A 23,035-nucleotide genomic window follows, 5' to 3' on the forward strand; every position below is an offset into this window, starting at 1 on the left:
GAGAAAGTAAGATTTTTTTTTTTCCCTTGCTAGAAGTTATCTAGAGGGGGTGAACACATTTTCTAAGTAAACATGCAGTGGCACTGTGAAATATAAACAAACAAAAAAATGAAGGCAAGGTCTGAATTGTCCTGTGCTCTTTTATAATGCTGGCTTCTCTTCAAATTAGGCTGGGCAAATCTTTGCCATTCTTAATAACATGGCAGGCCCTTCAGCTGAAGTGCATTTGTGAAATAACATTAATGAAGCGTTTCTTGTTAGCAGTCTGCCCCCCCCCCCCCCCCCCCCCCCCGAAGACAGGGCTCTCTGCCCATTCGCATCCATCTCTGTGCTTCCTATTTAGAGATATGGCAGCTCTGCTTTAGGACAGGGCTCAATGGAAACTCTGAAAGTGGTATTAGATGCATAGAAAGAGAAGTAAGAGGGAAATTCATCTCATACCCATTTAATAATTAGTGGTAGAGTCCTGTTTCTTTCAATACCCTTCAAAAGGACCTGGTTTATTTGAGGGTTATGTTGTCTACGCAGTTTTGCATAGCATATGTGGGACAGTTTAAATGGTTTTCCATTATAACCATTACTGTGATGGAGTAGATGTTAAAAGAATATATACCTGTTTACCAGCTGGAGGAATAATTCTTTGAAATAATCAGAATAAATTGGATGTCATTCGAAGGATGTTATCAGGCTCCTGGAAGTGGCTGAGCTACTAAACTAAAACTAACTACACCCTGGTACACTGACAGGTGATAGCAAGCTGTGGAGTAAAAAAAAAAAAAAAAAAAAAAGGAAAGAAGTACATGGGGGTGCACTTGCTGCTTTGCTGACAGTGACTTCTTCACAGGTAAGCAATCCAGTGTGTTTACTTTCAGTTCGTTTTGTTTACATTGATTTACCATTGCTGCTAACTTCCAATGAGGTGACACAAAGCAACAGGCTACAAAATGCTATCAAACATCCATTCTGACAGCATCCATGTCACAATACACAATGATGTACCGGAATTATACAAAGACAAAAAAATATATAGCTAATTATTCTGACTAGAACTGAAACTGACAGCAAAAAAGAAAAGAGCCCCTCACCCTGACCCGACGTCCCTGCAGGAATCCATGCTGACACTTTGGCAGCCTCGTAGCAATAAAACGATAACCATCCCTTCACATGCCAAAACAACTGTTTGTGTAACACCGTGAATTCTGAGCCCGGAGAAATAGTTACATCCATTAAAGCACTTTTTTTTTTTTTCCCAACCTGAATCAGCTTCACATTTTTACACAGGTTTAATACTTATTAAAAATAATAAACAAATGAGGGGCATAGGCACCATAGACTGCTCAGACAGTTAAATGCTATAGTAATGGAGTCTAAGATATCCCAGCTTAAAATTCAGCTGCACCTTGATTAAAAAACATCCTGATTAATGGCATTACTGAAAAGTTTGGTGAAAAGAGCAATCCCTCTGCTTAATTAGTAGTTGCGCTGTCACAAACCAAAATGACACAGTTCCTCAGTGTTGGCTGCCTGCTTCAGCTTTTGGCTCTGTGGTTTGGATTTCTGATGGTCCATCCATTCCTTAGGTCTTGTGTCTCCCCAGGCCCTAAGCATAGAACGTCAGGGCTGTAGGAAACAGCCCAATCTAGGTACCCAGCACCCCCGTCCCCCCTTTTCTCTTCACAATCTCCAGATTTCTTCATGTATGTTCATGCCTCGCTATTCACTAATGAGGTATTATTAGATACTAACAATGCCTGCTCTCCTATAGACATTAGCACAGACCAGTGACACATGAAGAAAGCTCTTCATTAAACCACTAAAAAAATATTGCACTTACTTTAACCTTAAGCCCAACCTGCACAGAAAAAAAAATAACTGATAGTACCAAACATAACAAATGCTCTGGAACAATCTATGCATATTTTATGCACATATTATAGTGTCTTTTCCTTCATGTTGTTCGGTTGAATTTGGTCCAGTATTTAAAAAAAATGTCCAGAAATTAAACAGTTCAAAAGACACCGCAGGCTCGTTAAGGCTTTGTCTCCCCAGTGCTTCTGAAAGTTAAAGTTTCTTTCTTTCATTGTCCGCATACTGCAAGGCAGTGGTCTCTCGTGGCAGAATGGCTGGCAGTTTGAGCCATCAAAAGAAAAAAATTGGAAGCAAGGGAAGATGGGTGTGCTTCATGGTCTCACCTGGAACAGCACAGCACAGACAGAATGCGTTAGATAAGGAAATAAATAAGGATCTTAGCATTCATTTCTGCCAGACATCCTTGCAACAGCTCACCCATATGAGCAATTAGGTTCTGGGGCTCAGTTTAGACAGTATATTATATAGACATAGGGAAAAGTGAGGCATGTGCAAAGTCATGGTTCATTTTATGGGCACGGGAATGAAGTGTGCAACACCTCAGAAACCCAGTGGAGATGGCTAGTGTTGGAGCCTGTAACATGGCTTTCCACCAGCTACTTGAGAAGCCAGTTTATGTTAAAAGCGTGCAGTTTCCTGCTCCACCTCAAAGCAAATGTTAGGGTTATGGCTGGCTTATTACTGCCACCTAATGAACTAAAGCTCAGCTGCTCAAGCATCAGTGACTCACCTCCTCACAGCTTGTCCCCACTGTGCAAGGAAATGTGTTTGCTTGCATGAGCTTTGTAGACAGAAGGCAACAAACCATGGCCTGGTAGTTCACGGTGATGTGCTTTATGCTGACCTGGGGACTGGGCTAGCTTCACGCACTTAGTGAGTAACTGGGGCTGTTTGGATCAGCATGATGTTGGCTAATGGTGGTACCAGTTTGAGAGGCCTCCTGTTCCTTGATTCCCCAGAGGTTCTTGTCAAAGCTTTTGGGCTACTATCTCGTTCTTCGAGAAGCTGTTGACAGGCCAGCTGTATTAACAGCCCAGCCCAAACCCTCTGCTGGCCTTGGTAGCCTGGCAGCTGGGGAGTGACATGAGAATGACTGATGCAAAAAAATAACTTCCCTCTGCCTGAATCCTTTACACTTTGCAACATGTGGTAGGACAACTAGTGGGAATGCATAGATTAGACAGTAACTCAGGATGTCATGACACTCTTACTCTTTGAACAAGTAAGCCAACAAACCTTTACACTGCCATGGGAAGCATGGAGGCTTATTTAATGCAAGAGGCTGAAGGACTTTTGCTTGCACTGTCTCACAATATCACCTCTGAGGAGGATGAAGCTCAGAAAGCTCCAAACCCCAAGCAAAGCTCCTGCAGTGTGAGGAGCAAGCCCCCATGACACTGGTTGCTACCAGGCAGCTGTGATGCTAAGCCGTGAGCATAGCACAAGGCTAGGCTTGCCTGACTTACCACCTGTAACTCCAAACTAGGATTTGCTGACGTTCTCATATATGACATCGCTGATGCAGAACTGCTGCTTCTTCTTTTGCCACATCAATTGCACACACTGGTGAATAAAAATGTATTGTTCCTGGAAGAAAGAAACATATGAATGGGCATTTTCACAACTGAGAAAGCCTGACAAAAGCCTGAACAGTGAAACAGCTCAATAGGTCATAGTAACAGTTTGCACATCTTCTCTGTTGCTCCCTCCTCATCCCGTCACAATGTACAGTGACTAGTCTGCTCCCCAAATAATAGCCCTTTGCTGTTGCACATAGGAGTAGTGGAAGTACCAAAATCTACCTGAGCATCAAAATCTGCCCTAGCATTGTAATTACTTACTAACAATGCGTGTAATGATGGCCGATATTGATAATGCCTTATTTATAACGTGGTTTACTGGAAATCTTACTTGCGTGTAGAAACAATAGTTGCTATCATTCACAGTTCCCCTTTTGACTGCAGAGTGTGAATTAATCAGTGCTACGAGGGGGCTGTGCAAGCACATGCCAGCTGTACAGACGACAGCCACAGTGCAAGTCACATGCTTCCTCCTGAGCAATGGCACTGCTGTGTGTGCGACTTATCTTTCCCATTTAAATCTGAAATTAAGCTCTTCACTGTCACAGTCTCTGACACAGTCCGTGGTGGCAGTTTTGCAGGACAAGGAATGTTGGTGCTGTGGTGCTGACCAGTTAGAGAGGGGCAATCGACTACAGGGACCTGTGGCATGCAGTAACCCAGCACTTGATGTCTTTTCATGGTAGAGATGTAACTGACACTACATGGTCTCAGGTCTTCAGCTTGCAGGCTCTATATGGCCTTTAGGAAGTGCATAATTACATTGCCTGAAAATGAATTAATTCCCAGAAAAGTAACCAAATGCTTTATGTACAACAAATTACATCCATGCCACACATACACCTGAAATATTTTGAAGATCTCCATGTTCCCTAATGCTTGACTTCTTTACCAGTAAAATGCTAAAATCTGATTTTGCACACAGAGCACTTAATTATTTTGGGAGTTATCACCCACTGTGCAAATGACTCTGAAAGCAAGTTGAGTAAATCACAGGTACCATTATATTTGTGGACAGGTTTTCCATGCAAAAAGAATATCTTCAATTTTGGTTATGGTTTGCTTTTTCTGAATTACATCATCATACAGAGAAACACTGCATTTCAAATTTAAATCTCAGTCATCATTTGAGTTTATTCCAAGCAGAGAAAGCAAACCCTGATGAATCCTCCAGTAATCCTGGATGTTGACCAAGCACGGAGAGCGAGTAGCTCTCAAGCAAAAACAGTTTTACCGAGACAGAGGCAGTTTCAAGCTCCAAAACCTGAGTCTAGATTTCAGTCCCTGTCCCCAGTGGTCTGCTGATCGCAGCAGGTATCAGGATGAGCTTGAAACATGTCCTGGACCACAGAAATGCCTGGATTTCCTCACTCCCATTAACTCGGAGTGACTGGTTTCAATTCAGGGTGTTTTCTACTCTAACTCCCTTTTTGGGCTTCTGCCATTTTTTAAAAACTTCTCTGTCAGACACAGCCAAGTTTCCAGCATGTGAGGAAACATGAACCCAGGTGAGCTGTGTGTGCCTTCAGGTTTTGTAAGGCGATCCTTCCAGTGCCTGAGTGTCATTGCCGCCTACTGACCTCTGCACAAGGCTTGGCGGGGCTGTGGCCCCCCCTGCTGCACTAACCCAAAAACTAAACCCCAGGCCACAGCTGGCCACTGCAGACAGGCACTACATGCCCATGAGAAGGGATATTCCCTCCCCCCCTCCCCCCCCCCCCCGCCACCTGTATATATTACAGCAAGCTTTGCTGACCAAGTTTAGGATGTAGGTCTTGCTCTCTCCAATATGGACAGACTATGTAGGTCTGATCCTGCCCCGGGTATCTAATCCTGAATATTAGCACCTGTTCATGGAACATTTTCATCCTGATCTAATTTGCAAGAGCGTTAGAAAAGCCTTCTCACCGCGCGTGTGTGTGTGCATAAAAGAGGTATGATTTGTACATGTGGGTTTGCACATTTGGCAGTGAGAAGACGGGCAGCAGCAGGCAGTAAGAAGATGCACAAGCCACTGCCTGTAGCAGCAGAAGCTCAGCAACCACCAAAACTGAGTCCCTGACATCAGCCCCAGGCAGACAATGAGTTTGTACATTAAAAAGAAAAAAGTCACATCACCTCTGGAGCGGTAATGAAGCTGCAGCTGAAATAAAGCACCAAGATTTGCTTTCTGGTGTTTACATAAGGACGTGCCTTTGGATTAATTTAGGGGATTGTGACAAAAAGTGGCAGGTTGATGGGAATGATCCAGAATGGCCTGAGAATGACCTTATTCATTTCTAGGCAGTAGCTGGTGTCCTGCAGGTTTTCCTTTTCCTCTCCCATCCCTGCTAAATCTTCTCTGCTTTGCTCTGGGATAAGCAATCCTTGGCAACAGATTATCTGCCAGACTCAGGCTGCTAATAGTATTGGTGGTGCTTCCAGCTATGTGGGGTTTGCCAGTTTGCACTGTGTCTAACCAGTGAAGAGTACAATGTGCATGAAATCTTTCCATCATTAGTAGAGGAAACAGGAACATTTCAGATGCATAAAAATTTCTGCTTTGGAAAAAGAGTTTCTGTATATTTTTCCATACAAATATTCTAATAAGACTATTCAGACATTTTCCTCAAGAAGAGAAAAAGAAATACCCAGTAGATACAGGGGCAGGGAGAGGGGGTGTCTGGCAGACTCTCTTAGAGTTCTTTTGTCTCTTCCACTTTGGGTATTTGTATTGCCATCATGTAACTTATTTCATATGCTTGACCATATGATACCCTTTTCAAAGTTGTGAATGGCTGTCCAATACTGGTATCACTTCATAAGTAATTAATCCCTTCAGCAAGTCCAACACTTTTCAAAATGGTTTGAAAATTTCAAATGCTAATCTCCTCTAATGGATTTTTACGCGTCCATTTCTCAGGTGAGAACAGCCCATCCCCTCTGGAAGACATCAGTGACATTGAAGATCTATTATCAGACTATCACCTATGCAGCAGATTAATAACATGACAATATTACAACGAAGATGAAAACTTAAATGTCTCTACTCATAGCTGTTTTGCCAGGTGTTCAGGGGGAACACCAGTCACTGGACACAAGCATGCTGCAGAGGAGCATGAGACAGGTCTCATGATACATCCACATTGAAGTGAACTGAGTGGGCATCCTACCTCTGTCTGCACCATGGACATCCTGTAGGACCTCATGTCAGACACCAGGCCCAATATATCTACAAACTCATGGTCACGGATGTGCTGTAAGAGTCGGTCCAGGGCTATGAAAGTTCCTGTTCGTCCCACTCCAGCACTGCAAAACACACAGACAAGAACAACATTTAGGTTTTTCAGGTGTGGACACAGGAAAATCAGTGGTAGTGTGAAAAGCAGGTGTCCTGCACCTCAGATGTAGCTAATCTGAGGTCAGACAAGTTGGTTAATTTGGGGGATATAATGCCATGCAAGCCTTCATGCATTGTTTAAGCAGAATGTATGGGATGGATGGCTCTGCAATTATTTCACCTTCATATACTCCTCTTCATCTCTTTCACAAGCACATGCACACACTCATCTGCCCTTAACTGGCTGCTCATCCCACTTTTCACTGCTCCCTTCAAAGTTATGAGAAATCCCACACTACAGAAGCTGCAGCCATAAGTGCAGAGAGCCCTGTTCTGCTGTGGAGGCATTTGTGGTAGGAAATGCATGATTCCATGCCACAGCTCTCTGTACAGGGAACTAGAGACTTTGCAAAGGCACTGCACTACTGGTGTTCATCCTCAAAGGACAAACCATCCAGAGGAGGCTTTGCTCCAGGAATTCTGCCTTGGGAGCATGACAGAAATAGATGGCAACCACTTGGCTGAAAAATCTTCATTTTCGTACAGGGATGCTTAGCAACTGGAAAAACAAACACATAATGAGTTGATTTATAGCTTCTAATGTGTAAATATTTCTTTGCATTGTGAATTCATGTGTAACACTGAAGTCTGATTTCATGATGGGTGTGGTTTCAGAGGTTTTGTACAATTTTATAGAGTCCCAACAGAGTTTCTACTACTAAGGAGAGAAGCATGTGTCTTAAGAGAAGTTGTTTCTTCTGTTTTGCTGTATTTTTCAGAAAAGACTTGGAAGTATTTGCAATAAAGTTGCAACAGGTTTGTTTTTTTTGTTGTCTTTTTTTTTTTCTTCCTGTGCTTGTTTAAAAAATATCAATATATCAAATGGAATACAACAGATTTTTTGATCTATTTATTTGACAGATTCATTAATTGATATATTCATAAATAACAAGCGGAAAAGTTCTAAAAATGTCAGTTTTGTGCATTCTTTAATGCTTCAGAACAATTGCTGTAGGAGTTTATCAACACGTTCTTTCTCCACCCCTTCCACTTATTTCAGAACATTGCTACTTTTAATCTGTGTAGTCTAAGTACAGTATATGCTAAAATATTGTCTAAAAAACTCTCTCTCTCTGCTGGTATGAGCATCCTGATTAAAAAGAATATTAAAAAGAAGATAAAAAAGGAGCTGGTTGTTTTCCAGCTCTCTAATGCTTTCTCCTATTCCTTCCCAGAACAATTAAGTATTACAAAGAGTTTAATTTCACAGCCCTACATTCAAATCTCTTCCCTGACTTCCTAGCACCCTTCTTGATACTAGGACTCCCAAAACAATATCCCCTATGAATTTCTCTATTAGGTTGTCGGGGAGGGCTGCATGACTTGATGCTTTTACAGATGCCCATGTTGTTCTGCATTCTGGTCGAAGACCAGGTGCCATTTCTGGGAACTTGAGAAGACATTACTCTACAAGACTGTTTTCTGGAAAGGAGCACTTGAAAGTGTGTCGCAAGGAACAGAGTGCTGACCAGTAACAGGAAAGATCACGCTGGAGGGTGCTGACACATTGTGCAGCAATGCAAACGCTGCCTATGAGGTGGATGATGCAAGGCTGGCAGACACGGACCTCATCAAGCCTCGACTTCCTTCTGGAGCATGTCACCATAACATATACATACTCATCCGTTGCAACCTGGTTATTTACGTCTCTCTGAAAATCTATCGTGAGTGGCTCTTGCACCAGAAGCCACAAAGAGGTTTGAAATCAGTGGGGAGAGCTGTGTCAGGAAGCAATCTGGTATGATATCACTACTAGCACGGCAGCTACCCTGGCGGGGCCCAGGGAGCGAGTGCATTAATAGAAGGCCAGATGATGCCCAAGAGATAAGCCTGTCAGCGTATAAACAATATCCCTCCAAAAAAAAAGGAAAAAAACACATGTAACTGGTATCATGGGATACTGGGATTATTACTAGCACAGGATAATACTCTTCATGTCACATTCTGAATTCTCCGAAAGCTGAGCAATCAGAGGAAGAGGAGGAGGAGAAGGAGGATGATGTTCTCAGACACACTACACCATCCATACTGCAAAGGCATGGAAATGAGAAAGCAGGGGCCAACTCCAAGCTGCTGTACACCAGGATTGCCTGCTGTGCTGTGCAAAGCAATTTGTTTGTAACAGCCCCAGAGCTGACCCACCTCTGGACAGAAGAGCTGCACCTCTGGGTGCAGGCTGAAATCCCAGACCTGCCACAATCAAAGCAGGGGACTAATCCTTTACCCTTAAAAACACGGGAAACCATCCTTGGTTTACCTAAGAGATGAACAGAATCCCAGAACCTCCCAGTGGTTCCCCAGCCCATCTGACCAGGTATCTCCTTCAGCTCTCCTTTGCCTTGAAGTGTTACCTGCAGTGTATGATCATGGGGCCTTTGCTCTTTGCTGATTTCTGCCTGACCATCTGCACGAACTGCAGGATGCTTTCGGCGGCATTGGTTGTGGGGACACCGTGGTCTGGCCAGGCAGTGTAGTTAAAATGCATCACGTCTTGCACCTCATCAGCCTAATGGGAAAAGCACAACGGCAGCATGTTCACAGGAGTTTTAACAGTGCAGTCACGCTCAGTCAGACTGAGGTTTTATTGTTGTGTTGCTTTTTTAAATCCAAATACAGCCTAAGAAAGTAAAGTCCACCAAAAAGGTTGCCACCTTATCATTTACATGTGTATTTACATGATATTTGATTTAAAAAGTGGGGAAAGTGGAGATCAGGCATGAACTCGTGTTTCTGTGTGGGATTACTATTTTTTCCTTCTCTTTCCTAATGGTTGTTTTGTTTTGTTTTCCTTTTAAATCAAGCACTGTTGCACTTTTCAAGTTTAGGCTTTCTTCCTCTTTCTACTCCATTTCCTCTCTCTTTCTTCTTCTGCCATGGACAAAGAATAACACTGTTGGCAAACAGTTAATACTGGATTCATGAGAATTTTTCTTCTGAAGTTTCAAAGAAAAACGTCACTGAAACGGAAGAAAAAATCACCTCCCAACATCACCATTTCCAGATGGCAAAGGAAATTCCTTAAAAAAATACCCATTATTAACAAAAGCATTTATAATGCTAAAACCTCTAGTAGATTAGGTGAAATAAGATCCTCAATCCAACACATGTTGTCTTGGAGACTGAAAGTGTGTGGAGGGGAGGGTCTCATGACAAAAGCCCATGGCAAGCAAGCAATGCCTTTAGTTTTACCATTCTGGGTCAGACTAAATACCCCTATTCTAGTAATCCCTCTCCAGTCACAGACAACAGCAGGTGATTAGGGAAAGGTTATTAAAAATGAGATGAGTACAAAAGCCTCTGAAGTAGCTGCCCTGGTTTTGGTAAAGGACAGTTTACCTGAACAGCAAACTGCACTCTGATCATTATTTTCAGTAGATACCAACAGCCCAACCTCTGAGTTGATCCCATCGTGTTTTATGCCAATTCCTTGCTGTATTCTCACATGCTTTATTGTAGCAGCTGCACAGGATACTTGTCTGATTGTGATAGGCTGCAAGGCTCTTCCATTTCCTCTACTTTAATAAATGAAAGCAGCAAAATGCTCTATTTCAGCAGCAGGAGGGAGTGGAGAACCATCTGTGTGGACACCTTTTACTCAAGATCCTGTCTGAGACATGCACGAAACCTTTGCTATAAATATTGCACAATTGCCCCTTTGAATAATATTCTCAATTTCTACATTTTTTTCAAGTTTTGAATGGCTTATAGCAATAAGGTTATGCCTGACATTAAAGAAACAAAGAAACAAACAAACAAACAAAAAACTACATGTGCCCATTGTCAGTAACCATCTGCACCACAGAAATGTCCAGAACCATGGTACTACTGTTGTTTCAGTCTCTGACAAGTTCACAGAGACGACAAACCTAGGGGAAAATCTTGTGGTTGAGACATTTGATTGTGTGAAGTGACAGTAAAGCCACAATCATTTTTTTAAGGTGCTTTCCACTGAATGCTGGAAATGGACAAAAGCTAATGAAAAGTCTGGACCAACATAGCTCCCATTCCAATAGCAAGGCCATGCAACATGTTTTGCTTACATAGCAAATTCGGAAATTCCTATAAACCCAATCTGTGTGCTCCTCCTCAGACAGCATCTCCACAGTAATATCCCCATATGCAATAGGATCTTCTGTAAAAGGCCAGTAATGATCACATTTAACCTGAAACAGAAATATATGTAAATACATATATATCCATATGTTTAAAAAAAGAAGGACAAAACAATCAAAAATAAAACTGCAGTGAAATGCCTACAGAATTATTTTGTTGAGGCTTCAACAAGAGGTGCTTCCTGCAATGGCTTTCAACTTGTTTTTTTTTCCCGCCTGTGTAACTACAGATATGGTTATACACTGGTTTCTGAAGGGGAGCATTAGCATAACAAAGAATGAAAATGTATAGTTTCTTTATAGATTGTTTTCTACATAGAAGACGTCTAAGAGGAACAAAACATGGGGAACAAGAATATGCTAAAAAAGAACTTATCTTTCAAATTATTCTATTATGATATCAGGGAAAAAATAAAGCCTAATACTTGTATTTTATTTTTATGTAAACTTAAAAGGATGGAAACACAGAGTGGCTGAGGTTGGAAAGGACCTCCAGAGGCCATCTGGTCCAACCCCTGTTCAAGCAAGGGCACCCAGAGCAGGTTGCCCTGGACCACATGCAAGTGGCTTTTGAAGATCTCCAAGGAGGGAGGCTCCGCAACCTCTCTGGGCAACCTGTGACAGTGTTTGACCCCACCCCTTGCAGTAAAAACCCATTTTCTTGTGTTCAAATTGAATTTCATGTGCTTTAGTTTGTGCCCATTGCCTCTTGTCCTGTCAGCAGGCACCACTGAGAAGAGCCTGGCTCCCCCATCTCCATTCCTTCCCATCAAGTATTTACACACAGCAACAAGAACCATCTGAACCTTTTCTTCCCCGAGGAGAAGAGTCCCAGCTCCCTCAGCTTCTTCTCAAATGAAAGATGCCCCAGTCCCTTAATCATCCTGAAATGCTTCCCATAACTTAATGAAGTGCATAGCCAAGTCACGGTTATGATGCTTCCTCATGAAAAACAATGCAAATAAATCCACCCGGAAGAAAATAAATGTTTTTGAGTAGTTTCTTTCAAGAAAGATGTAAGAAAGATGTAAAAGATTTCATTACATACCCTTCGTTTCTCATTACACTGAGTGAGCATGACAATAATTTGAGATTTTTGTTGAAGAACCATTTTCCAAAAATCATTTCTTGTTTCTGGCAGTGGTCCTTGGGTTGCAATGTATTCTTGGGGTGAATTATAACCCTAAGAAACAAAGAGACAAGTGCTTTTTACTGACATGCTTAATGTTTCAGATCACCATTTTTTCTCTGGCATTTGTATTTTTTAGCTTGTTCAAGTTCAATTTGTATTTTTAAAGTGATCTCTAATATAAACTACTTTATGATTTTTTTAAAATGTATCTTGAAATTACAACTTTTGCTATTTTTTGGTGCTCCCAAATTGTAAACAAATTAGAAGGAAAGACAGGAGGTGAAGCCATTACTCTACAAACCCTTTGCCCTGAGAACTGAAAAAGCAAGATTAAAAAAATAAAATAAGGAGAATCCTTAAACAAAGTTCAGCTTCTTCCAGATTTTGTAATTTATGTGTTTGTTTAGTTATAGACGTAAAAACAATTATAAAAGTAGTGGCTGTAGTGATTTTCAAGAACTGATGTAAAGGGAAGATAGCCATGAATAGAAGTATATGAATGTATTTACAGCATAAGTAATTAAATTAACCAAATATTAATTAGAACTCTGTTTAAAATAATAGAAAATGTGCTCAGTCAAGACCCTTAACAGATTATAATTGTTATGTTTTACTGAGCTGAGACACTTCATATCCATGTATTTCTTCTCCTAACATTATCAATGTGCTTTTATCTGTAAAAGACTCCTTCCCATATCCAAAAAGAAAAGACCATTATAAAGACCATGCAAAAGATACACAGAAAGGACGTTTTAGCACGTGATATCACCATATTTGAAGAGACATCATCAGCAAAACCGTATTTAGAAAGTTATTTAATATTCCTCCAAAGAGCAAAAGATGCGTTCAACACACAGCATGATCCTATGTAAGTTAAGCGTTTTCTGTGCCACCACAGTATGTGGATTATAAAAATACTGACATTTTGGGAGTACTTTCCATAAACAGTTTCCTCCAGACATCTCTAAAAGTCAGTGTAGTCTAAGTTTTTCTGTTACACAGAACCTTGTTTATTTGTCCAGCCTAAGTGGCGAATCCTTATTATCATGGAGACACAGATCACCACTGGTATCAGTGTTTGGACGGGGGTAAAGAAGCAATCTTCAGGAACAAACAAGCATTAAGATGATATGTCTGTTCTTGTTGTGAAGACAATTTTTTGGTCAGCACTATGCTGTAAGTAAAACCAAACAGCTGTAAACTACAAAAAACAGAATTTGGTAATCCAGAAAGGACTGCCTACATAAAATCCTATTATCCATAATCCAATGTCATAGAAGTTTCCTGATCTGAGAACGATGCTTTTGAAGACTGGAACATTTTTCTTTCTTGATTCACTACAAGCTCAGACACATGCAACTGTAGTGTTTATGTTCAGGCCCTTGCCACACAGAAGCTAAGTACAGGCAACATACTCAGCAGCACATGCATGGGTGATGCCACAGTGACAGAGAAGTGGTTTCACTGACTCATTTGAGGGCTCCTCCCTTTTCCGTAATCCTGACTCAGCTCTCCCCAGCACAGCCAGGGCCAACTCTGTCAACAAGGGTGCAGAAATGCTCATCTGTATATGGTCCCCAAGCGAAATGTCATCTTCTAAATGGATGCTGAAGTGCCCTGCTGCCTCTCCATGCAGAGTAAGGCAGTGCACATTGCTCTCCCTGAACACTGCACACACTGAGCCCCAGCAAAGGGGCAGTGGAGAAGGGGGTGATAAAACAAGGGCAAACCTTTGGGCAGGGACAGTGGAAAGAGATGATGAGGTTTTAGTCCATCTCCATTGTCAAAATATTTGGCTACAGCTCTGGGTTCACTTCAGTTATCCTAAAACTCTGGGTGTTCTGGGTGTAAACAGCTGCACACTGCCAGGCAGAAGGAGGTACATTGGGAAGACTAGAAGCAATGAAAAGCAGAAGTGCTTCCTACACACCATCTGGGCTATACGCTTTTTGCGTGTTGTAGTATCTGGCATCATCCTTTTTCCAGGTGCAGTAGAAACTCAGAAATGTTTCTGGTTTAAAAGTTTCTAATTGCTATCCTTGCCGTCTTAAAAAAGCACTGGACCACTTAACCTTTCCTCCTCATTTTTCTACTGCTTCAATATTATTTTCACAAAGATTCACAGTGCACCCAGTGTTACTATGAGTGCTACCGGTTAAAACTCCCTCCACACCCCACTTTTGTTTTGGTGGGTGGTGGAAAGCACAGCTCCCTGTAGGCAAAGTACTGGAAGCTGAAGAAGATGCTGATAATGTAACTGAGCTACCAGAAGATATTGTGCTGTTTGCAGCTCATGTGCTCTAACTGCTGTGTGAGACACTGTTCTTTACATTGACCAGAGTGTCCTTACTCACAGGAATATAGTTGGCATTAATGTAGTCAGATCCCTCCTCTTCATTCATTGAGACTAACCGGACACGACTAAAATCATCTGTAAAAGGAAATGAGAAATAATTTGGCCATCAAGCACAGCACTCAACTCCAACTACCAAAAATTAAAAGTATCTTATAAAAACTGAAAATAAAAACTACTAAAAAAATAAAGAATGCTCTTATTCACCAACAGAGAACAATGTTTGCTTCACTAAATACTACATGGATGCACCATCACTGCGGTTCTGCAAAATATATCCTCCAATTACTATCGCTTTGGGCTCCCCTATGTTTCATTAAAATCACAGGAAAAAAAAATAGTACCACTACTCAGTAGTAGAAACAACCTTGTGTTTCCCACCTCCAAACTCCAGTCTTGACAAACATCCCCCAAAAGCTATGTCTCTTCAAAGCTAACAATATAATACCTATTTCCTGCTTCTCTCTAAGGGCAAGCTTTAGAACAGGCTTTTATCAGTCAGAAAATCTGTCTTGATTCCCTCATTCTCTTATTGAAAATCGTCTTTCCCATTCGAGGGACTTTATCAGTCACCTGCATGTACTGTACTTACATGGCAGGATATTTGTGTAGCGATTTTTACAGCGATTCATGGGAAGATCAGCAGCAAAGTGTGGTATGTCAAGCCCAATCAGTTTTAGCTCCTGGAGTAAGAGAAAGAAAAATGCCAAGGTAAAACTCTCCAAGGTTCATAAAATGATTCTTTGTGAAGTGAATGCCTGTGCTATGTACCAGACTGAAAATGTTTATAAAACAGTAGAAACCAACAGCATTACTACACTAAGTTTATTTATCTGATGCCCCTACATTTGGCTCCAAACAGCCACAGAGCAACAATGTGGTCTCATCTGCTGATGGTGCCAATGCACTGCTACCATTCAAGGCTCTGACAAAGCCTGCTCTTCCCCACCCACATGTAGTTAGCCAAAATAGTGTAAAATCAAGGGGGCTGACAAATTCTGTGGTGGCCATCCACCCCACTTAAAGTGTTTTCACTGAGTCCTCAAGTGGCTTTTGATCTTTCTACTAGGGAATGCTTGAAAAATCTTTCCAGTCACTACCTTCAATAGTTACATCTAACATGTGATGCACCAGAGGATTTTCACTGGCAGTAAGGGAATGATAGCCACCCAGAGCAGTGGTAATGCCCTGACAGTCCTCTTGTTCCCCCTTCAAGCCTTTGGGAGCTAGCTCTAGGACTGGAACTTTATAGTTTTATATTACTAAACTGACTTTAAATGCAGGGTAATGAAGATAATGTATCTCAATTGCTGTTTAAGAGCCTTCCTTGATCTTCAAGAGAGTTTTGATGTTACTTCCTCGTTCCACTGCTGCCCCTCAAATTAAAGACACTGTAAAAACCTTTAATTCAATTTAGGCCATTGGCATGTCCTATACTTAAAGGAAGTGTGTTGATCTGACAATTGTCTCGAATTACACATGATGACACACTCCAATCTGCTTACTAAATATGTTCTTTAATGGTACCAAGGCCTGCTTTCAAATTCTGCAGAACTTGAAGTGAAACTGACCCACCTAGAAACAGTGCACACTGCACAGTCGTTGCACAGGAAGACACCACACAAACCTAACATCTGGAAAAAGCTGATCTGGTCATGGCAGCTAGGAGATGACAGAGTCCCCATAGATTTACCTCAAATTGCAGAGAAAATTTATAATCAGAATCTTTGGCCATATCCTTGATGTAGCCATCAAAATCATCCAATTGGACAGGGCTTTAAAAAAGAAAAAACATACAAATTAAGAAAAAGAAAAAAAAAAAAAGTACTAGGTTTCATTTTTATTTTCCCTCAGAATACTATATAAGTGCTGCTGGCACTGATGGGTTTGACAAGGGTTGGGGGTTGGAGTTGTCCTAAATGAGGTAAACCACAGGCCTGAGGTGGGGGGAATGGCCCATGCACCTTTTCTACAAATCCCTGCTCCTTGAACTACATTTAATGTAGATATGTCCCCAGGGTGCAGGTGACACCAAGGTAAGTGGGGAGATCCAGCACCCCGGTGCAAAGCACTCTGCATGCCATCCTAAGAGCATGCTTCTGGCACCAGGGCAGCCACCTCTTCACTTAAGTTGCCTTTGTGACATGCAGAAGGTTGTTTTCACACAAGGAAAACATCTGGCAAAATGACAATTTTAAAACTCATCTGAACTTTGCTCACACAGAAAAATGGATTTCACATAGAGGTTTTGTTTTTTGACAAGGTCCTGGAAAAAAATGTTAAAACATCATTTTGGATGTCACTGCAGTGACAACATTCTCTGCTGGCTTTGAGAACTATACAAATTTACATACAAATTTACATACTTGTATATAATACAAATTATCCTCCCAGACTGAAACAAGTGTGGCTGAAACAAGTGGCATATAAAACTATGCAGAGTATAAATTAGTTTTGATTTAGTGACACTCATCATTCTACACATTTTTCCACCAGGTGAGGGTTTTTCCTTAGAACAGGCAGAGTCTCTGAACATAAAGGAGAAACAATTAGCCTAACACTCTGAATAAGGAAACACAGGTAAACAGCTTCCTTCACCTAATTATCATGCTTTAATTTACAAGCTACTGAAGCATGTACACAGTAATCTTTTCATTTACTTTGAGGCAATATGCCCAGAGGAACCTGTCTTATCACCACTTAATTACTCCTGTTTACCAGTTAGCATTAATGATTTCTGTGTTCTAGCAACAAACGTAATGAGAGCCTCATGTCAAGAGGGAAATAACTCCACAAAAAAAAAAAAAAGGATTCCAGTTTTTCATCATTTGTCATTTTTAACTAAGGATAAGCTCCATTGGAATCACTAAGTTGGATAATTGATCATTTCCCTGATGACTAATTTTCTATCAGTGAGGAGCTGTTTTACCACAATTTATCTGTTGAGCAGAATTGCTTTTGTCCAATTACTATTTGTTTTCTGCTTTCAGACATCTTTCATGGCATGTTTACCAAGAAGCTTTCTATATATGTAATTGCAATATCATTATACCATATACCACATAATAGATGTTTAGTTTAAGGAGATTTTTTAAATTTTATTTTAAAATTCATTAAATATCAAAGATGTTACATACTTGGTCAGCTTCCTCTTCTTTAATCCATTTTTACTCCTGTAAAATAAATAAATAAATAAATAAATAAATGTGTTTTTCATTCATTAAACTACTATATGTTCTTTATAATTAGTACTGATTCAAGAATGCATGTTTACTGGCCACCATAATAGTCAGGATAAGCTTGCTGATAATATCTTGGTCATTTTAAAGCTGATTGCAAAATTTGCATTGATTCCAGTGGGATTTGTTTTCCATTCAGTGGCTCTGTGAACTACCACCTTGTGAAAATCTGTTCCAACAAGCAACGGGTCCTCTGCCAATCCTGACCCAACTGCAATGCTGGCTTCATGTGGGCCAGGGCTGAGTTCTGAGCCCAGCCGAGCCTTGCAGGGTCTCTGCTGTTGCAGGGAATGGAGAACCAATGTAGAACGGAGAACCCATACTGCTCCACTCTGGTTCTATTGGTCTGGGAAAATGGGTGCCAATGCTAGAGAGAAACCAGTGACAAGAAGTGTCAAAGGGAAGAGAAGACCACTTGCAAATTCAGTTAACAGTGAAGGAGAAAGGAAAGGGCTTTGATGCTATTTGTCACTCATTGCATAACCTGCTTAGGATGATCAATGAAGACAATGGCAAATATCCTAATTACTTCAGCGGGACTAAAGCTTAAACCTTAGATAATTTTAATTGACTTTAACAGCTAGAGATAATTATGCTAGTCATGTAAAACACTTGTCTTCACATGATTTATAAGAGATATAATTCACTAGGGACAGGTGAAAGCAAGCTTATGAGTGAGTTAAAGCAGTACAACCCATAAGAAATTGACTTAAGAACTACACTACACTAACCACCACCATGTGGATTTTTGGAGGGTGTGTGTATGTGTGTTCATTTTGTTGGTTCCACAATTCATTACCCAATTAATCAGAGTAAATGCACTAAGTGAGAAACCTCAAATAATTTGGATTAAGTTTTGAAAACACTGATCCTCTCTGTTAAACCAAACACAGAGCTTAAGTAGATTTTCACCTACTCATAATGAATTCTAGTGGTGTCATTTTTTTTTTCCCTGAGTGTCAAATAATGTTCATTAATCACATTATAATGATACAATTTTTAATTTCATGATAATAGTAAAATTATTTCTAGATACACGTGTCATAGATACATGTGTCATAGCTTCAATTGATAAATTAAAACTGAAGACTTTTCATTACAAAAAAATGAAGATACAAAAAGAAATATTAAGAAGTGGAGCATTTTTCTTTTTCTTTTCTTTTCTTTTCTTTTCTTTTCTTTTCTTTTCTTTTCTTTTCTTTTCTTTTCTTTTCTTTTCTTTTCTTTTCTTTTCTTTTCTTTTCTTTTCTTTTCTTTTCTTTTCTTTTCTTTTTTTTTTTCCCTACCAAATTTATAATTAAAATAAAAAATTATTTTCCAAAATTAAATTTTACAGAATGCTCAGCTTCTGGAGCAGCCACAGCTATAGTATTTATTTATTTTTTTTTATCTTTTCAATGTACACTTGCATTTAGATGTGAAGCTTCACCTACAGAGTTAACAAGAGCTATGGTAATACCAATTTTACACTAATGTGGAGTGTAAAGTATTACTTTACGTTGCAAAGCATTGTTATATACCTCTTCAGCCCATAATGTTAACTATACAGATACTGTCATCTATTTGTCACCTCTTTATATGTACTATATAAATACATTATTAGTATTTATTCTACATCTTCGAAGATTTGTTTCCCAAAGAAATCTTAAAATTAATTTACTTAAATTACTCAATGCATTTCTTTCCTATCCCCTATGACCATGATAAATCTTTAATGTTGGGTAGATTGGAATTCATTTCAGAATGAAAAAAAAATCAGAGTGCTGTTTATGACAGGACTGTTTTAAGAATTCTTCTCCAAGGAACACTTCAAAACTAAAATAAATGATTGACATCCATTTCTCATCAACAATTTCTTGTTCTTTGAGACTCCTCAAAAGGCCTTTTTAGTGCTGTATTTGTTTAATGAATGTTCATAAATGTTTTAAACCAATGTGTGTGCAAAACAAACACTTTTGAAATGTTAGCTAGTGTTTCATCTTTTCTTTCATTTACGCTACAGATTAAAATACAAAGAGAGCATTTCATCTTATCTCTTTTCAACTTCAACTCCTTGAAAGTTGGTCATCTAAACTAAACTAGGTAGCTTTTCATCGTAGTGGAAACCTCTGAAGAACGACACACATCTGGAGAGGTGAGTTAATGCATATTGATATTAATGATATTAATATTAATAATGCATACTAAACAAAAAGAGGCAAAGGGATGAAAGAAAAAGATAGCTCTTTGTATCTTCTACAGAGTCAACATGACCCAAAGAACACCAGTCTCAGAAATCTCTATGCTGAAAATTTCTATGACTACCTAACCAGGGCACTGTTGCTCTGTGGTAACATAAGTGAAAATATTTGGTCAAAAGTAAATCTTAATTTTGATACCAAACACATTTTTGTACATCACTATCCCTTGGACTCCAGACCATCAGGAACATAAGTTTATATTATGTAAAGAAAATAGTATTTTTGGATCATAGCCCATTTATACATACATATATGTATGTATATATATATAAAGTAAATAGTTCATAAAACAGTTCTGTTTCTAAATAGACCCTCAGATTTTGGTGGATAAATATTAAATATATATATATCAATACTTTACTAAGGTTTTATAAACTATTTATAGACAAAACTATTAAATACACACACACAGACATGCACACAATGACAAGATTTTTATACTTGGGGAATGCTAGTTTTTATGGACCCTCAGTGAATTGTTGTCTCCAAAAGCAAAACTTTTACTGAAGTCAGTAGAGCAAAACTACACCTTTAAAAACAAAGGCATTTGACATCACACAACAGAGAAATGGGCGAATATCAAGAAATTTTATTATGTGAAAAGCAGCAGCAGCAGAAGGCAATGCCAGGCAATGAACAGATGAATAACTTGCCCAGAAGATGCCAGGATTTATAATGAAATGGCAAAAACTGCAAAGAGACAGCAATGAAATGAGTATGATTATCACCATGAAATTAGCTTTTTAATATCAAAATGGGTTGGAGCATAAACTGATATGAAATATATAAAGCAGGGTAGCAAATACTTTGATACCCACATCCTCTCCAATCCATGTTATAGTACAAGAAAATCATTACTTCAAGAGCTTTGACCGTTTGAAAATAAAAGAATCACACATCTTTCATGTAATAGAAATTAACATCGGTTACATATTGCATATGGAAAAACAAGTAAATCACTTACCAAGGATTAATATAAAATGCCAAAAGATAATCAGTCCAAAGGCATGAGGGTAGCAGAGTTAGGAAAGCAAATACACTTCTACGCCTGTGAGCATTAATAAATAACATACATAAAGATGAAAAAGTGAGGAGTTAGTAAGACAAACAGAAGTCAGGAGATCAGCAAATTCTATTTTAAAAATCTGCTAAATCCATAAAGGCTTCTTCTTACTTACTTCATAAAAATATTATTGGCATCCACAGAATTTTTACTCCTCAATAAAATTCTATATGATCAGAATAAATGTGTTTTGTGGTTTTGATTCAGGTCTGTTATTCTAATTCAGCATTAATATAATAAACTGGCAGATTTTCAGAGAGTAAAGTGATTGTGAGTTTTATCCACAGGTTTAGCACCACACTTAAGTGGTGCTAAATCTATTTTTTTGATGTTTTGAGCTATTGCAGGACAGATGTAGTTTGTTTTTACCACATATGACTATGATGATCTACTACATTTGTTCCTGCAATTGATTTCTTGGATACCAGTAGGAATGCCTGTATCAGAGTTAAATACAGATCATTCCAGTATCTCCTAATACTCTCCATTGAGTCAGATTTCTGAAAACATCCACACAACATTTTGCAGAGTCCTATCTGTACTTTACATTCTCTTCTAGGTTTCCACCAAAATATCACCTGAACTTCCTCTAGCCATGGTTCCTATGAATAACTACCCTCAGCAGGTTTCATTATGGCTAAAGGAAATTTGAGTACAAAGTAGTACCAAACTTCTGTATTTGCAACCTCTTTACTAAATTAACTCAGGGAACACAATAAGGCCCGTTCTTCCTAGTGGTTGAGGGGGATTTAAGCATCTTGCAGATGTGAAAAACGTATTAAACTTCAATAAAAATTGCCACAGTAATAAGACTTCTGGCCAAATACACTCCCCCCCTTTTTTTTTCTCATCAGAAAGTCTGCTGTCCCAAAGGTAATACCATCCTTCCACAACTGTTCTAGAGAACCACAAAGTGAAATTTCCTTTTTTTTTTTCTTTTCTTTCCTTTTTTTTTTTTTTTTTTTTTCCAATACTCCTGGCTATTATGATGTAGGTATATACTCTGTTTTCCCTGAAAAGCAAGTCATATCAACTGTAGTAACCTCTAATATCAATCTTCCAACCAGGGATAGAAAACTGCCCACACAGTGAAAACTCCAAGATACATTTCATTAGGTTTTATTTCTAAGGAGAAAATGGGCAGTGCAGTTTATGCTAGGTAACTTCCCCAGACATAGGTAGGGACTGCAGTTGGCCAGAAGCAAGAGCCCTACATAAAACTTGGAAAGGGAGCTCCTCCTCTGCCAGCTCCTCTGCAGGAGAGCCACTCTCCCCATAAAAATGACCAACAAAACCAGTCATGTTACCAAGGATGTGGATTACTTCTCTGTGCTTTGAGAACAACACCAGTGAAGACAGCAGAGCAATTCAGCTTTCTAGATAATTATCTACCAAAGCAGTTATAGGATCAGGGCTTTAGGGCCTATCTGCCATCAGGATTTCCAGGGGACTAGACTGCGGATAAATTTTGGCCTTTTGTAAGCAGATCTTTAGCACCACAGAGAGGTTTTCATTAGTCTTAGGAGAAAGAAGGGATGATGTTGCCAAAATAGTCATCTTTTCTTTGGGATACCCCAAATGAAGTTTTCCAGAGTGTTTACTTCCTTTTGTCTGCAGAGGCAGAGGGAATTAATTAAGTTTGTATCTTCTTTCATTGTCAAATCATCACGAGCAGTTTCTACACTTTACCAAATCACAAGCTAGTATGCTTGCAGACCTGCTTATATCATTCACAATGTAGATTTAGGAACTGCCAGCATCAAAAAATAATTGATTTTGTTCAATGTATGAAAAACACATAATTGCCCAATAAATAAAACTTTGTTTTTCTGGAATTATGCAGTCTTTCACCCACTGCTCAGATGTACTGAATTTTGAATTTTATTTAATTAAAAGAGAGAGATGCAGAGATTAGCAAAGTCCTGAAAACTCTGCTGAGCTGAAATTTCCTTAGGAATCAGTGATATACCCATAGCACCCTTATTAGGACCCCAGAATGACACCAAGCAAAATTGGTTTCTTAATCCTTGTACCTGTCTTTGGGGCCATGTTTCCCATTTGGCTGCCT

The 23,035-nt window shown here is 39.5% G+C and overlaps 1 protein-coding gene across 2 annotated transcripts in view; it reads right to left on the reverse strand.

Annotated features, from left to right (window-relative positions):
• Window positions 1-305: 305 nt before the first annotated feature.
• Window positions 306-23,035, reverse strand: part of PTPRO (protein tyrosine phosphatase receptor type O) — a 159,585-nt gene continuing 136,855 nt past the window's right edge. The window contains exons 17-26 of one of the 2 annotated variants that reach the window (XM_082751525.1): window positions 17,563-17,598; window positions 16,119-16,200; window positions 15,018-15,108; window positions 14,427-14,503; window positions 11,989-12,123; window positions 10,869-10,991; window positions 9,180-9,334; window positions 6,602-6,737; window positions 3,336-3,456; window positions 306-2,192 (exon numbers count right to left, since the gene is read on the reverse strand). In XM_082751525.1, coding sequence (XP_082607651.1) covers window positions 3,352-3,456; window positions 6,602-6,737; window positions 9,180-9,334; window positions 10,869-10,991; window positions 11,989-12,123; window positions 14,427-14,503; window positions 15,018-15,108; window positions 16,119-16,200; window positions 17,563-17,598 — 940 coding nt within the window. In that variant the 3' untranslated portion in view covers window positions 306-2,192; window positions 3,336-3,351. The remainder of the gene's footprint in view (window positions 2,193-3,335; window positions 3,457-6,601; window positions 6,738-9,179; window positions 9,335-10,868; window positions 10,992-11,988; window positions 12,124-14,426; window positions 14,504-15,017; window positions 15,109-16,118; window positions 16,201-17,562; window positions 17,599-23,035) is intronic. The other variant, XM_082751526.1, reaches the window with a different exon arrangement.

The sequence above is a fragment of the Aythya marila genome (genome assembly GCF_965140915.1).
Source record: "Aythya marila genome assembly, chromosome: 1".
In the NCBI taxonomy this organism is placed as follows: Eukaryota; Metazoa; Chordata; class Aves; order Anseriformes; family Anatidae; genus Aythya; species Aythya marila.